The sequence below is a fragment of the Argiope bruennichi genome, chromosome 10, assembly GCF_947563725.1.
Source record: "Argiope bruennichi chromosome 10, qqArgBrue1.1, whole genome shotgun sequence".
Classification (NCBI taxonomy): domain Eukaryota; kingdom Metazoa; phylum Arthropoda; class Arachnida; order Araneae; family Araneidae; genus Argiope; species Argiope bruennichi.
Window position 1 is genome coordinate 37,246,701 of NC_079160.1, and position 18,008 is coordinate 37,264,708.

At 31.0% G+C, this 18,008-nt stretch overlaps 1 protein-coding gene across 2 annotated transcripts in view; it reads left to right on the top strand.

The window, feature by feature from the left end:
* Nucleotides 1–17,578, top strand: part of LOC129988539 (pancreatic lipase-related protein 2-like) — a 49,261-nt gene extending 31,683 nt beyond the window's left edge. For both annotated transcript variants that reach the window (XM_056096788.1, XM_056096787.1), the window contains exons 2-7: nt 2,757–3,019; nt 9,751–9,897; nt 11,877–11,982; nt 14,158–14,277; nt 16,567–16,680; nt 17,144–17,578. In XM_056096788.1, coding sequence (XP_055952763.1) covers nt 2,774–3,019; nt 9,751–9,897; nt 11,877–11,982; nt 14,158–14,277; nt 16,567–16,680; nt 17,144–17,409 — 999 coding nt within the window. In that variant the 5' untranslated portion in view covers nt 2,757–2,773 and the 3' untranslated portion in view covers nt 17,410–17,578. The remainder of the gene's footprint in view (nt 1–2,756; nt 3,020–9,750; nt 9,898–11,876; nt 11,983–14,157; nt 14,278–16,566; nt 16,681–17,143) is intronic.
* Nucleotides 17,579–18,008: the final 430 nt, after the last annotated feature.

Here is an 18,008-nt window from a genome sequence, read left to right on the forward strand (position 1 = left end):
GTTCGAGACCCGATTCCACCGAAGAACCTTCGTGTAAGGGGGTCTGTTGCACGTTAAATCCGTCATGCCAAACGTCCTCCCGCTGTTGTGGTGGGGTGTGGACAGGGGGGTGTCAGTTCAGGTGTCGTCCTCGTCATCTGACCACGGTTCAAAATTACGAGGTCCGTCCCAAAATAGCCCTGGTGTTGCTTTACAACGGGACGTTAATATAACTAAACTAAACTAAACTAAACCTAAACTGTAGAAGTTTGCGAAACACTAAGTCAGACACTAAACTATATGCGGACAATTTCTGCCCTCTCATAGGTTAGTTGAGTTTTTCGAGGATCTTGCCCTAGTCCTAGCCAAAGTGGAGATATTTCCCAATTCCTTTGGAAAATTTTTGCGGATTAGGAGGTTAAAAAATACTTTTTGAGACACTTTGAACTGAAAAATGCATTTTGAGGCATTCATTTACCTTTCATGTGTTTTTTTTATATGTGCTGTTTATCATGTGTTTTATATGTGCTGCTTATCATGTGTGACCTGTTTTCACAAGTTTGGCTTATATTTTCATGATCACTGCGTTTATGAGAATAAAGATGATTCATAATAATTATGAATAATAGTTTATGAGAAGAAAGGGGATTTATAATGACTGCTTTATACAAAAAAAAAAAAAAAAAAATCTTTAATCTCACTAAGCCCAGAAGAAAAATCGACGTGGCGCCAAAATTTTGCTTAAAATAAAAGATGCATACATAACACAAGTAATTAAGATTACGAAGCATCTACAAGAAGGAAGGCATGATATCACTGATGACCGATAATGATTTTAAATATCTTCACCAGTCAATAAAATATTCACTGTAGACTTTTTTCAATGCGTATTATATGCCAGCTTCCATTTTTCTTAATTCTTCGTTTTTCATTCTTGGCGCAGTTTAGCCAAGAATGGCTCTTGCGCCAAAATAAAAGAAAGAAGAAAGGAAAGAGAAAGAAAAGGAAACCAAAATCTTTTTTTTGTACTAGATTTCTCTTTATGCCAATTGATGTTGTTTAATTGTAAATTCTGATAGGTTGATTCCTTTACGATGGTTTATTAATTTTAATAAAAAGAGTAAAAAATAAAATGTCTCTTTATATCTCTACACTTTCAAGAATCTGACTTATTTAATAGTCCGGCATTTTTTAGAAGAGTAAATTGTAAGCAATAAAGAGGCAAAAAAGTCACTATATGCCTATGCCAATGATCTGAGCAGCAACTTAAACAATAGGCTGATACTAAATTATATTTTGTGATATTTAGTATGCTATGTTTATTTAAAAAAAATTAAGTTATTAATTAAATTTTATACTTTAAGCAAAAGATTTGACAATTAAAATGCATTCACTTAAATAAATCTAGTAAAACTTTACTAATAGATTTAGTAAATTCTAACCAACTAAACTGTAATTACATAAGTATATTTATTGCTTATTATTTATTACTAAAGTGCATTAAGTATTGTATTAGGTTGGTGCGTAATTATCAGGCGTTTTTAAACGATATTATCAGAAATAAACACCGCTCGTTACGTTGAAGCAAATCGGTGAAAATTCGGAGACATTCGGTTTTATTGTTGTCGCTGAGCTTGAAGGACCCATCCAGCCAATTTTCATACCTTTCCAAGCTTTTTGAGACGACGAACAATGTTGAATTGTCCGCATTGAAGTTATCGACGAGAATTCGAGTTGTCAAATTTTCGTCCCCTTCTACGGCTTCCAAAAGTGCCTGATGGTCGAAATCCGATGACCGACCTCTTCATGGCTTATCTTCCATGCTAGTGTCGCCAAATTTGAATCGAGTAGACCATTCCCTGCATTGACTTTCGCTGATTGTGCCCTCACCGAAAAGTTCATTGAGATCCCGAAATGACTTCCCTGTGTTCCATCCTTTCTCAAAGATGCACAGCATAATAGGAAGAATATGAGTATAATTATCAACACGCATTTTTATAACTTAAAAGTAAAAGAATATTTTCCTTCATAAATTTATAAGATATTGTTAATTTTTATTAAAATATAACACTTTAAAGAAACGCCTAATAATTATGCTCCAACCCAATATAATTATATTAAATTGTAATTACTTAAGTATATTTATCCGTGATCAATATATAACCATCTGCCTATATCTGCCATTTTCAGACGTTAAAAGGGGTTTGAGACAATATCTTTACAATTTTTACTATTTGACTTCTAAACATCCTTTGGAACTTTATGATGGAATATAATGAGCATGCTCTGTTTAAAAAATATAATCCGGATCTCTGTAATCCGACTCTTTATCACAATAGTTCTTCCAATATGCCGCATTTTTCAAAAGGGGGAATGTGAAGAGTTAAAAAGGAAATCACCAAATTTAGAGTCAAATAATCTTGGTACTGAAAAAAAAAAGTTGTCGCTCAGATTTAATATTTTATTTTATAATATATTTTAGTTTTTGAGTACCAAAAAAAGGCTTAGTTATTAAAACACGTTGTTTTAAATGAGCCTCTACTAATTCGAAATTTTTATGAATCCGGAACTTAGCGATTAGTATTTTCTGGATTACTATAATTACTTTTTAATAAAATATGGATGGAAAATAACCACTTGAAAGGTTCATGATTAGTTTATTTTCCAATTAGTGGTTTATTTTGCTTGATTTATTTGCATTTCGCTTGTATCTGATATATTTGGCTTGATTTTTTTTTAAGCACGCACTTTCAAAAATAAATCAACTTGCTTTACAGAGGAATTTGCTCAATCAATGATCATTTCTTCTGACTGCTATCCTAATAAACCACAGCAGTGTGATAAAGACAGCTTAAATAAGGAATGGCCGAAGTCCAAGACGCGTTTCTTATTGTTTACAAGAAAAAATCCAGAAGTGCCAGAGTTGTTACATTGGTGCAACGGAACCCTGCCAAAGAACACTAACTTCAATCCGAACAACAAACTGGTGGTCTTTATTCCAGGGTTTATGTTCGGGACATGTGAAGTTGAGACTATACCTGTGAGTATGCAATAGCTATGATTTAAAACATGTTAATTTCCGATTTTATTTATGTTCTTGATTTTCATTTTAAGATAGCAAACAATATCGATTATATTTAATCAAATGTAACTGAAATATTCAATTTTCTGTTTATTAATCATAAACATTTTCAGTCACAAGTAGTAAATTAAATCATTAATTTATATGCCATTACTTTTCTTTCCAGAGTATATTTGCATATTTGTCTTTTTGTTATATATCTTGTTGCTTTTTTGTATTTATATCAGATTAATAAAAAAAATATATTTTAAGCACATTAGTATTTTTTTCTAAAACTCAAAATGCTTTGTCTATTTTTAAGTGAGGAACATGGCACCACACTGTTTAGATTGATACCATATTCGGAAAATGCTCAACGCGCAATCCAGCTCATATATCCAGTATTTTTTTTTTTTTTTTACTTTCGCGTATGCTAAGTATAAAAAGGATTTGAAAGCATACTAAACATCGAAAAGGTCGAACTGGAGATTTTGATGAATATTCAAATTTTAGACCTACCCGAGTTCGAAAAACACATTTTTGAAAAATGCCTGTCTGTGACAAATATAACTAAAAAACGTTTTGATTCTTGAAGGATGAAATTTGGTGTGGGGTCTTTACGCCCAATTTGGAGATTGCTATCCAATTTTGAGCAAATTCCGTTCAAGAGGAAGTCTGTTTGCCTGGCTGAGTATTCAAATTTTACACCTACTTGAGTTCGAAAAACACATTTTTGAAAAATGCCTGTCTGTGACAAATATAACTAAAAAACGTTTTGATTCTTGAAGGATGAAATTTGGTGTGGGGTCTTTACGCCCAATTTGGAGATTGCTATCCAATTTTGAGCAAATTCCGTTCAAGAGGAAGTCTGTTTGCCTGGCTGAGTATTCAAATTTTAGACCTACTTGAGTTCGAAAAACACATTTTTGAAAAATGCCTGTCTGTGACAAATATAACTAAAAAACGTTTTGATTCTTGAAGGATGAAATTTGGTGTGGGGTCTTTACGCCCAATTTGGAGATTGCTATCCAATTTTGAGCAAATTCCGTTCAAGAGGAAGTCTGTTTGCCTGGCTGAGTATTCAAATTTTAGACCTACTTGAGTTCGAAAAACACATTTTTGAAAAATGCCTGTCTGTGACAAATATAACTAAAAATGCTTTGATCTTGATGGATGAAATTTGGTGTGGGGTCTTTACGCCAAATTGGAGATTGCCATCCAATTTTGAGCAAATTCCGTTCAAGAGGAAGTCTGTTTGCCTGGCTGAGTATTCAAATTTTAGACCTACTTGAGTTCGAAAAACACATTTTTGAAAAATGCCTGTCTGTGACAAATATAACTAAAAATGCTTTGATCTTGATGGATGAAATTTGGTGTGGGATCTTTACGCCAAATTTAGAGATTTCTATCCAAATTTGAGCAAATTCCATTCAGAGGAAGTCTGTTTGTCTGGCTGTTCGAATATAGGTGCGCACGTGTACTATAACACGAAGAGAGCTAGATAAATAAAATTTGGTACACAGTCTTAACATCATTTATATAGACATCTACCAAATTTTCATCAAAATCCAACAAAAGGATCGACTGTCTGTCGGTATGTAATTTCAGAAATATATAAATGCGATAACTTAAAAACGCAGTGACTTAAATGTATCAAATTTGGTACGTGATTTTGCGATTTTAAATGCAATTATATGTCATATTTTTATTTCAATCTGTTGGGAAGAAGGCGTCCGAAACTCAAATTCCATTTCTTAGTTACTTTTGACTGAATAACAGGATTTAATCGCCAAATTAGTCGCCAAGGATCTTTGGCGTGAAACTCACGCCAAAGTTTAATATTTCGTAACTCTTGTACATCAATGCCATGCAAGGTGTTCACAGGGATAATATCTTTATTAAATAGTATGCGAGAAAGTTTTGGAAAGACCACTCCCGATGTTTTTCCGTTTGTTTACACAATTCACATTTCCTTTGTTTATATTAACTTCCTTCTACCAGATACGACCTTGATGATGACGCGTCTACCTCAAACGGTACACAATTCTTTTATCTGTCCATTTTTAATTTCTGAAGCATCGAGAAACCATCATAATAGTCAGAAATTTCCATCTCGAGCTTTTGATGAATCTCTACTTTTTAGACATTTCCGAGAGCGGAAAAAACATTTTTGGCATGTTTGTCCATCTCTCCGTCCGTCCATCTATTTGCCCGTGACAAAAATAACTCAAAAAAGCTTTGGGATAGATGATTTTATACATGGTATTATTCCAAATTTTTAGTTTTCTATCAAATTTTGAGCAAAATCTATTCAGTGAATGTCTATCTATATGTTGACCCGCTATTCGAATAAAAATTAATACAATAACTACAAAACGGGGAGACCTATATTGATAAAGTACTAAGAATTAATATCTATAATGTATATCTTTCGCATTTTGAGCCGAATCCAACAAGGGATTGTTGATTTGAGAGTATGTACATTAAGAAGCATGTAAACGCGATCCCAAAAACGCATATTTCAGTAATGATATATTTATCAAATTTGGCATGTAATTTTGTGACTACAATTATAATTCTGTCTTAAATTTTTGCCCCAATCGTTGAGAAAAAAAATGAACCTAAAACAAAAATTCGGTTTTCGGATACTATTTACTAGGGATTAATCATCAAAACACTCGTTCAGGATCATGAGATAATGTGGTGAAGCTTATAAGCCAGATAATAACTTCTTGGCACGAGTGTAAACTTTCGACTAGTGGTCTTTTTACTCTGTTACAAATCCCAACGTTGCAAGTTCGATCCTACCCATTGCAACTTTCTCATTGGTGTACACTCTTGTCAGGAAGTTGCTATCTGGCTTATAAGCTTCATCACAATAGAATGAATAAAAATACTAAATTCACTCAAAAGAGTAACATTTCGTAACTATTTTTCTCCAACTTTTGGCGTAACTGTTCATGCAGATATAGATCGTTTTCTGATGTTCGTGCCTTTTGGATCGTTTAAAGGAAGAGCTTCTCCTTGACTTGAATGTAGCAACCATGTGCGTTTGCTTACATTATCTTCGTTCTATCTGATTGTTGTTTATAATGGCACTTGCCATGGACAAGTTCGCTGACTTCGTCTTCGAATTTTAAGCCAAGGGAGCGTCTCTTGTTTTAGTAGCGTCAACTAGGGCCAAGAGAACGTTTTAGCCACTCAAGCATCACTTTCGCTTGCACAACCCCTTTTTACAGGAGGGCACATTCACACATAGAACAAATGATGAGCAATCACGCCTGAACCGGCCCTCGAACCCAGGACGCCCACGTCACGGGGAAGACGTGCTACCCCTATGCCAGAACGCCGGCGTTCTATCAGATATGATCGCTATTGATGATATTTTCAGTTTATTTTAGTTTAGTTACATAAACGTCCTGTTTTTATAGGGAACTAGTTATACGCTAGGGTTCCTTTGGAACGAGCCTCATAATTTTCAACCGCTGTCGGATGACAACTAAGCTGGTACTCATCTTTCCATTCAAGTCAGGCCAGTGAAAGCGCATTTAGCCCCGCCGGATTTAGCATACACCAGATCCCCCTTGCTCGATAGTTTTTCGGTGGAATCGGGTCTCGAACCTCCGGTCTCAAAGACGAGACCTTACAGCGGCCTTTTCGATGATGACGCGTCTCCTTCAAATGGCACGCACTTAATTTGCTTGCCCATTTCCGTTGTTGTTGTTGATGATGATGTCGTGCCCACGTTACCACGGAAAGGGGTTGCAGTAGCTTCTGAGGGTAAAGACCCCTGAGCACCCGAGGGTGGAAGTCCGACTTCTAGTTCATGAAACTCACACACATTTGCTTGCACTACCCCTTTTTACAGGGGGGCACATTCACACTCCTCACAGATAGAACACAGATAAAGAACAACCATGCCCGAACCGGGATTCGATCACAGGGAAGACACGCTACCCCTATACCAGGATGCCGGCTGCCCATTTCCGTTCGCTCTATGTAGTGACCACTTTCATTAAATCGATTCAAGATGTTCTGATATCATCATGAACATGATTTTTGAATGCTTTGGAGGAAGAATTTTTTACAAGCTAACATACTTATGTATGTGTACATACTTAATTCATTTTCATTCTGGCAGGTGTGAATTTGATGAATCATGAGCACGTTCTGTTATCCTAAGACGAAGTACACGAACCCCATGTAGAGCTCACGGTAGTTTAGGAGGTTGGTGTAATAACAACTGGATATAAGTCAAAACTTTTCACTAAGATCCGAAGCAAAATCCAAGATATAATGCAATAAGCAAATATATCTGTGTTTATAAATTTTGAAAGTTTTTAGATGTAATAATTTAAATACAGGAAACCCGAATCCATTTCAAAAATCAAATTTACCAATCACGGATCATTCCGATTATGTGTTATGAAGTGAAAACACGTGAAGCTAATTCACATGTCATCAGCATGTTGTATTACATTTCACTGAGAAGTCACGTAGTTTTTTCTCTCCTGTTATATGTGCGATGGATTTGAATTTCAAATTAATGCTATGCACGTAAGCCTTATTACGTGGAAACATAATGACTCAAATATGAGTGTTATTATAAATTACATTTTTGGTCAAATGCTTACTTTCAAACCAGCATGAGCAGTCTCCTTGAAACTTTCTCGCATACTATCTAATAAAGAAGTTATCCATGATGACTCTTTACATGACATTGGCGTACACGAAATATTAACTTTTTGAGGGAATTTAACATTTTCACTGAACCTACGTGTGATACTTGGGGAGTTGGGCCACGGTGGCCTGGTGGTAAGGTCTCGGCTCGTGAGCCGTAGGGTTTTAGGTTAGAGACCCGATTCCACCGAAGAACCGTTATGTAAGGGGATCTGTTGCACATTAAATTCGCCAGGTCCAAACGTCCTCCCGCTGGTGTGGTGTGGTGTGGAGGGAGGATGCCAGATCAGGTGTCGTCCTCGTCATCTGACCGCGGTTCAAAATTACGAGGTCCGTCCCAAAATATACCTAGTGTTGCGGGAAGGACGTTAATATAACCAACTTTATATTAACGTCCGTTAATATAATATAATACAACGGGATGTTAATATAACTAAACTACTTGAGGAGTTCTTTTGACAATTAATCCCTAGCACATTATTCGAAAATCGAATTTTTTGTTTTAGACGCGTTTGTCCCAACCGATTGAAATAAAAAGAACTAAATTTATAGTCACAGAATCCCTTACCAATTTGATGTATTTAAGTGTTAGTGTTTTTGAGTTATCCGTTTACATGATTCTGAAAGAACAGACCGACAGACGGTCAGCTGTTGTTGAATCTGATTCAAAAATAGGTAGGTGTTTACGCTATAGGTGTTAAATATATGCACCGAATTTTGTCCAGCTTGCTTTTTTTCGTAGTTGTGTTAACTTGTATTGAAACATCCCAACAGGCAGATTTCCTCTGAATGGATTTTGCACAAAATTCGATGGTGTTGAGACCATGTACCAAATATTTTACATCTAGCTCAAATATTTTTTCAGATAATTTTGATACAAACAGATATCATCAGATAATATCAAAAATGTGTTTTTCGAACTCAGGGTCTTTGTCCACTAAAACGTAAAGATTCGTCAAAATTTCTTGTTTGAATTTTTTTAGTGATTATAATATCTATACTTTGTATTCGAAAAAATAGTTAGCAAAAATATCTCTCTATATCTTGCATGGTACATATTGAAGTAAAAAATGAAAATATTATAAAATAGATAAATGCACTGGGTATCATCCAGAATGCTGAAAGATATTTCAATATTCATCATATATTTTTGAAAAAGTAGTTGGGCAGAACTGGCAGGCTATATTATTTCTATCTTTAAGGTGAAGCTTTCGATTTCAGCTAAATTTCTAAAATTCATATATTCTTTTGCTTGGATCGTGATGTAATTTCTGAACAATTATGAAATATTAACCAGTTTCGAATTTCATTATATATAATTGTGTTGCTGTTTTCAGAAATAATCATTGATCTTCGCCAGTTTTGAACAAATCTTATCGCGTACCGACTTTAAGTAATGGAACAAAAATATGTATTAGAGATGTAATCGATTTTGAAAAAAATTCTGGCTTCATCAGTTTTTAAATTTGAAATTTCTGACTATAAATTTTTGTTCAGACCTGCTTTATTATGATTGCTTTAATTTCATAAAACAAAGTAAAAGAGTTATTTCTTTGCTTTTTTTTATAATATAGAATTTTTAAAAATGGGGTATTGGAACTTTTATTACTTTTATTTTCTATAAAAAGTGTACAAAGAAAAAAGTATTATAATCGTCAAAACAATTAGAACCGAGGTCTAACTTATCACCATATTTCAAACCTCAGAATTCCCTGATTTCGAAAAACGCGTTTTCGGAATATTTGGAATTAATAGCAAAAATATAATTCGTTAGATGATGGCTTTTAAACGAATGTATTCTTGCACAACCTTTAAGCGTTCTCAGAAACCTATATGGGCGAGCATTTCTAACGAACAAAGCATACGCCACGAGTATTCAATTAATCACACTTAAAGAAAGAAAGAAAGAAGAAGATTTTACAGTGATATCCAGATGTTTCGGGTGCCTACCGTAATTCCATTAAATGGGGATTTTTTGTATTAGAGCCAAAACGCTTTTCATATTAAATGTCTTTCGCTTTTTCTTAAAGGAAATAAAAGACGAGTTACTGGTAAAAGAAGATATGAATGTTATCCTGGTAGTTAACGTTGAAGAGTATGGAAGAGAATTTCTTACTGCAATGGAAAATGTCGAAAAGGTCGCCAATATAACAACACAACTTCTTCGAAATATTCAGGTAATAATTTTTTCGTTGAAGACATTTCTCTTTGATAAGAATTGAGAAGATGAATTATGTATCATCCAATATTTGAGGATGTAAATAAAAAGTTATTTATTTATTTATCGATCCTAATCCTTTTTGTTCTTTAATCTGGATTATTTTACAGTGTACAACATGTATCTTTATCGATCTATATTTTAAGAAACGTCTACAACAGACATGTAAAATTAATCACAATCTTTTAAATGAGTTGAGCATTCTTGTTTTGATATTTGTAAGGTGATTATAATATTTAAGGAAGTAAATATAAATTATTGTTTTAATCCTTTTTGTACTTTTATCCTGATTATTGTACAGTGTACAATGTGCATCTATATCCGATCTTTATTTTAAAAATCATCTGCCTCAGACTTGTAAAATTACTCGCAAAAATCTTTCAAATGAGTCGAACATTCTTGATATGGTATTTTTGAAAGAAAGAAAAAAAGAATTGTAAAAATTATGAAACGTAACATTTTAAGCAGCCTATTGATCCTTATATTTAATTTTAGTAAATATTTACACGTATATTACGCAAATTAAAACCTTATATTTGTTATCTTTCTTGTGTACATGAACCCGTCTAACGGATCAAATGACATGACATTATAATGCCAATAAAAACACTTAAGTATATGGCTAATCTATTTGAATTTCATTGAAACAATGGAATCTATAATTAAAAATTATGTAAAAAATATTTTAAAAAATTTGTCAAATTTACGGAAAAATTTACGAAACAACTAAATTTGTTTAACTGTTTTAAATATCAATTATTATGTGTAAATAGTGTTTGTATTATATTATTTTTGAGAGTTATTATTATAAAAATAAATTTCTCTTAATTTTTAATTTCTAAAATTATTATTAAAATAGAAAATTTACACATTACTGAGTTACGCATTTCTATCTGACATAATATATAGGTATCGAATTTAATAGCTGTAAGTCAAAAATCTTTCCTGTAGAACATCAAAACACATATACACGCATTAGACTTTATATAAAAAGTAAAAGATTTACTAACCTCTTTTTCAGAAGTATCACTAGATCATAGAATGTCGATTTTTTGAAAAAAAAAAAAAAAAGAATTCACTTGAGATGTAATTTTACAATGTTTTAATTTATGTAAAGAATTTATTTAAATTTTTAATTTTTGCTTATTTACAATTTATCTACAGACATTCTGCATCAAATATAAGAATCATTCCATTACAATGTAAAGCAAGAACAAATTAAAATTTGATATTTTTTCAGGCTTTGCGTGAAAATATAAGGTACTATATATAAGGTATAACAAGTACCAATGTAATACTGAGGCGAAATATATTGTTACGGAATTCATGCAGTGGATGTACGGCAAAAGGAGCCCGACAAATAGGATAATGGAAAACAATTAATTATTCAACAGAATACAATCCAAAGCACAGGTACAAAAAACACGATAGAGACATCACAAAGAACAGTATTTGTAAGAAACTCACAATACAAGTAGAACTCTCAGAGAACTCTTTCAATGATCAACACTCCAAAGAGAGAATTCACTCTTTTTTTTCACCATTTTTTATACTCTCTCAAAAGCATATGGAATTTTCTAGAAGAATCTTTGAATCTTGGGTCCTTATAGATATATCACCACAAATGTTGTATTTTACCGAATTTTAGTAACTGTGCCAAAGTAATCAAATTCTTCTCCAAGCCACCAAGTTTGTAGCCTGATCGAGAATTATTGGTTTAGCATCCATTAGAAATAGCTATTATTCTCTCTTTCTTACAATGTGACTAACTGATCAAAGAAACAACATTATAGATTTGTAACAATATTAATATATTCAGATTTAATAGTCACGGAATTCTTCGTCAGAAAATGTAAAGCATTGCATGCGTTTTCTAACAACATTGATAGTATCTGATTTTTACATATTAATTGTATCACTAATATATTATTTTAACAGGATAAGACTGGTATCAAAAATGAAAATGTGCATCTAGTTGGACATAGTCTAGGGGCTCAAGTATCTGGTCTTATTGGGCAGCAATTCCGAATTCACAGAATTACAGGTATTGGCAAAAATATTGCAGAAATGTAGCATTTTGTTTTCTTAATATAAAATTACGTAGTTTGTTATGGATATTTCTTTAATAAGGATATTATTTAAGAGTTGTTGTTTACAGTTTTAGCATTCTTTCTTGATTTTTCATTTAATCATGATAAATAATTATTTTAGTGTGAATTTTATGTAAAAAGTGTTTCAGTTTTTAACTTTATAAAATATTTTCTTCTATATTCTTTGCAAAACACTAAAGACATTACATTTTTTAGAAGTTTAAATACACCGTTTACTCGACAATAATATCACCCAATGATGCCATTCATAATTTAATAAAGTTTTTAGAAAAAAAAATAGGTAAAATCATTTACGAAAAGTTAATTAAATCTTATTGGAATTAAATAGAATTATATACATTAATAAATTATATTATAAAAAAATAACAAGTACTTAAATTAAGAAATAAAGCAAAATCTTGAGCACTGATGCAATAGTGTTGCTTGGGTTTCAATCATCCGGGGCGTAGGCCAAATTCGCCACCAACTGCATTAAGTACTTTAAAAAAAAAAAAAAAAAAAGGCTCCAAAATTTACAAAACTTCTAAAGAACGTTTCAGCATGACTAAATTTGTTATTGTACGAGTCATAAATGAAGAAGTCATTTTTATAAATAAAGAAGCCATTTTTATAAATAAAGAAGCAAAATATATTCAAAACAGCAAAAATAAGGGAAAGAAAGATATTTGATGAGATTTATTTTGTTTTACTAGTAGTATTTTTTTTTTTAAGATTTCAAAATTCTTTTGAGATTTTCTGATAGCTAAAAATTTATTTAAAGCTTATCTACTTTTATTTAACGTTTGATGGAGATTGAAATTCCCTGCTAAAAATAGTTGCCTTTATGTTTATTTTTGTAAAAATAAATTCAGGTTGCTACTTACATTGTTCATGTAAATTATGTATCATTTTTTGAAAAAAAAAATAATAAGTTATCAAAAAGAATTAGCTTTTGAGGAGCTTAAAACTCACTTGATATAGATTCTAACTCTTTGAGAAACTATATGATATTAGAATTCTTTAAAGCAATAAATTTTCTGATTTAAATTAAAAATGAAGTTGCAGATTTAGAATAATACGTAATGTTCTTTAGAAAGTAATCTTCTCATAAAAATAAAATAATGGACAATAACATTTGGTAAATATACATTTATATTATTTGATAGGAATTGAATTAATACATTATTATTATTATATTTTATATTATATTATTTTATAGAAAGGAATCTTTTATATTAAAATATTTAAAGAGCCGTCGTTAATTTAATTTTAATTACGACGTATTAAATTAACGATTAATTAATTTTTAATCGACGTATTGGAATACAATGTTAATAATAGATATATTTTTACTTTCTATAATAAGATAATTACACTAGTTACCTTTCAAGAAATGTAATATATGAAAATTTTAGATATTACTGTAAATATTTGAATGTAATAAGTACTTCAAATTTCTTTTACATATATTGAAATTTAAGCAATATTTTAATGGCAACCATTAATTAACTTTTCATTGCTAAAAAGGGCAGCGAAAAAAATTTCATGCCAAAAAATGCTGGGTACATCAAATAGTATGAAATAAAACAACATAATAAATATTTGAAAACATAATCAAAGTTTTTCAGTGCACATAAATTAATACCTCTAGTTTTTCTTATTTAAATTCAAACAAACAAATTATATTTTACTATATATTTTCGAAGTACATGCTATTTTAATATTGCTTACAGTCGGATTTATCGTTTTTCTATAGATAACTGAAATGGTACTTCTTGTCCTAGTGCTTAAGAAAAAATATACCGTCTGTAAAATTATTAAAATAATTATTTTATTTATGATTATTTATTCCTTTGACAATGTTTATAATGATGATCTTCCTTTTAAAAAAAATGAGTTCTTGTTCTATTTTTTTTTTGTAATAATTCAAATTAAAATTGATTGCAGAATTAGGATCATTAAGAACAAGTTTATCAACTGTGCAAAGAAAGTATATTAATATTTTAAATTATTTTATATAAATGAATGCATCCTTATTTATAAAGTATCTGAAATTTTATATTCTAATTGAAAATAGTGCGATTTGATGAATTTATATTTTGCGCATAACAACATTAATAATATTTTAGCATTGGACCCTGCTGGTGTTACTTACACGAAGGACTTACCTTTACATAAGAGGTTAGATCCAGATGATGCTGACATTGTTGACGTGATACACACAAACGGAGGAACGGGCTTACCATACTGTAAGTTTTAAAATAATGTATATATTTGTATGGCTGTGCAACTTCTTAGAAAAAAAATGATAGAAAGTTCTGACCTTCTACAAATTGAAAAAGATTACAAAAATATTTGTCAGTGTTAGTGGGATGTAAGGATTTGCAGAAGGGTGCAACTTCAGCTTCAGAAAATGCCTTTATTTCAAATTCCATTCCCATATCTTAACGGTTGTAGTCATTAGGAAGTCGGTCAGATCAAGATTTTTTATGACAGCTCTATTTCTATGTATATTCTATTAATAATAAAGATGAAAGCGTGTGTGTATATACATTTGTTGGCGATTTACAGGCCAAACAGTTTGGCCTAAGTATCAAACTTGGCGAATACACACTTCGAAGGGTATTAACATAAAACTACGGAGCTATTATTTTGTAGTTTCACTTAGAATCTAAATTAATTAAAAATTAAGCGAAATTTCGGCGTTTTTTTCACCAAAGCTTAAGAAAATATTGCAGCACAAAATTTTTACATTATTTTAAAATTTAAAAAAAAATGGCTTTTAAATAAGATAAATTATTTGCTGTATAACAATATATATATTTATTTTTAAGCAATTTAAAGGCATTTTAAAAACATTTTACAATATATTTCATTGCTGAAGTGAACTCATATCAATTTCATAGCTTGTACTAATATCTCTTTCTGAGTTTTGTTATTAAGAGATAGATATTATTTGGCTTTTTTTTAACATTGGCAGGGTTGAATAGTTTTTAGTATAAGTAAACTTCTGATAAGTTACTTAAAACTTTGTTGTACTTAGAATTAAAGTTTAACTTCATTATAAAGTAATGGTGATAACGTTTTAAAGTACTTTCATTTTTAAACATTACAACTCTTTTTTTGCAGCATGACTGAAGGTATAAAAATATAGACAGAAAATAAAAGTAAGTTTGAAGTTAAAAAGTATTTTGACGAAGAACCAAGTTATACAGAATATTTAATTTAATTTTTTATCTTTCATTAATCTCGGAGAAGTAATATAATGACAATTAGTTTAATAATAATAATAAAAGAACCAATCCTCAAGTTACAACAACGATGTCGCCAATTGTTTCTTACTTAGAACTTCATGATCCCTTGATATGGCATCAAAAGTCGTTTGTCTTCTATTCTTGACTTTCGAAAATATATACTAAAATATATATTATATACTAAATATATACTATAATATAATATATATAAAAATATATTTCTATAGAAGAAAAACGATGACAAGGACACCACTTAACCCCTACTATTGAACCAATTTCGTTATGTTTTTTTACTTCATTTAGAAAATCATGACGTTCAGATACGTCATCAATTGATACCTGCCCCACTGCACTCTCCATTTTTCAAGAGATATTGCAAAATAGAACCTTGCCACTTTGTCTAAACTATGAACCGATTTCTCCAATTTCAAAAGTTTGCTTTTCCAGACATAGTTAATTAATATGAATATTCTATATTTATTGTGCAATTTGAAATGGTACCATTTATTGGCAAAATTGGTAATATAAAATTAATGCAATATGGGTAAACAGAGTAAATATGGGTAGACAGCTAGCTGAAGACAGCGGTGACTATATACAAATATGCTATTGATTTTATTCCTCTTCATTATAGTTGGAGCTTATTTTCCAAATATAAAATTAATGCAATATGGGTAAATAGAGTAAATATGGGTAGACAGCTAGCTGACGACAGCGGTGACTATATACAAATATGCTATTGATTTTATTCCTCTTCATTATAGTTGGAGCTTATTTTCCAAATATAAAATTAATGCAATATGGGTAAACAGAGTAAATATGGGTAGACAGCTAGCTGACGACAGCGGTGACTATATACAAATATGCTATTGATTTTATTCCTCTTCATTATAGTTGGAGCTTATTTTCCAAATATAAAATTAATGCAATATGGGTAAACAGAGTAAATATGGGTAGACAGCTAGCTGAAGACAGCGGTGATTATATACAAATATGCTATTGATTTTATTCCTCTTCATTATAGTTGGAGCTTATTTTCCAAATATAAAATTAATGCAATATCGGTAAACAGAGTAAATATGGGTAGACAGCTAGCTGACGACAGTGGTGACTATATACAAATATGCTATTGATTTTATTCCTCTTCATTATAGTTGGATCTTATTTTCCAAATATAAAATTAATGCAATATGGGTAAACAGAGTAAATATGGGTAGACAGCTAGCTGACGACAGCGGTGACTATATACAAATATGCTATTGATTTTATTGCTCTTCCTTATAGTTGGAGCTTATTTTCCAAGCGGGGATGCAGACTTTTATGTAAATGGGGGCGCCGATCAACCAAGTTGCAAGACAAGTGTTTTGAAAGGAGTTACTAAGCTTAATTTTATATATGGTAAGTATGGCATAAAATATTAAATGATATATAATAAAGCCACATTATAAAATTAATTTTTTTTAAATTTATGTATGAGATTATGCGAAAGCAGCTATCAAAACCTAAGTGTTTAAATTTGTTTGACTGATCGTTAATTACATCACATAAGGTATATTGCAATATGTCGCTCATCCCATAAGGTAAAAGGAATGTCAAACAATAGTTTATGTGTGCTTAGTATATAAGTTTTAATTATATATATATATATATATATATATATATATATATATATATATATATATATATATATATATATATATATATATATATATATATCATTTTCTTATAACCTTAAAAGCGAAAAATTAATGCCTCAAATGCGATAAATCGCCGATTTTTTACGTGTACATTTTGAGGCTTCAAAAACTTTAAACCAAAACAACATCATGTTCTCAGATATAATATAATTTTTCTTTCACAGTGATTGGATTGACTTCAGTTCCAACTATTTGTTCACACTCGAAAGTCTTGGACTATTACAAACTTACCATCAACTCTCCCCAAAAATTTGTCGCTTACGCTTGCAGTAGCTATAAGACGTTCAAAACTGGTAATTGCACTGGAAAAGGAGCAACAACCGCTGTCATGGGCTTTCATTTCGAGGATTCCTTCACACCAGAACAGATGAAGAGAAAATTTCCTAGAAAGTATTATATTGACACTGACGAAACATGGTCATTTTTTTAATTTTATTCCCCTAAAGAAGCGATATAACAGGATTGATATCCATTTTTAAGTATTTTATCGCTTCATTTCAGTATATTCAAACTTTGTGTTGATTTTCTTCTTGATATGCTTTGTGTTTTCTTTTTATGAGGTTTGAAATATTACCTGAATAATAAAGGGTTCGCCACGATTCTTTTGTTTTCTTTATATGCTATTTTCTTATTTTCTATTTTCCTCATTTAAATTGATCAAATAAATATTTTGCAATATCCTGAAGATCCATCATTTATTGACTTTTAATTCTTATCATATTGCTTGGGGGGATGCTCAAAATACAGAAGAATTGTGAGGTATGTACAAAATATATCAAACATTTGTGGACTTCATGAGTTTGTATTGAAATAATGCACATTTTTTGCAAACAAAGCAAAACAACAACAACAACAAAAATCTTTATCAACCTATTTATCAAATTTTGAATCAAATCCACCATAAGCTTGTCGGATTTGATTTAATATTTGATACCAATCTAACCTTTAGATTCTAAAATTGCGATAAATTTATTGATTTAGCTCTTTATGTTTTATCGTAATTGTGTTCACTTGATCTCAAACGGACAC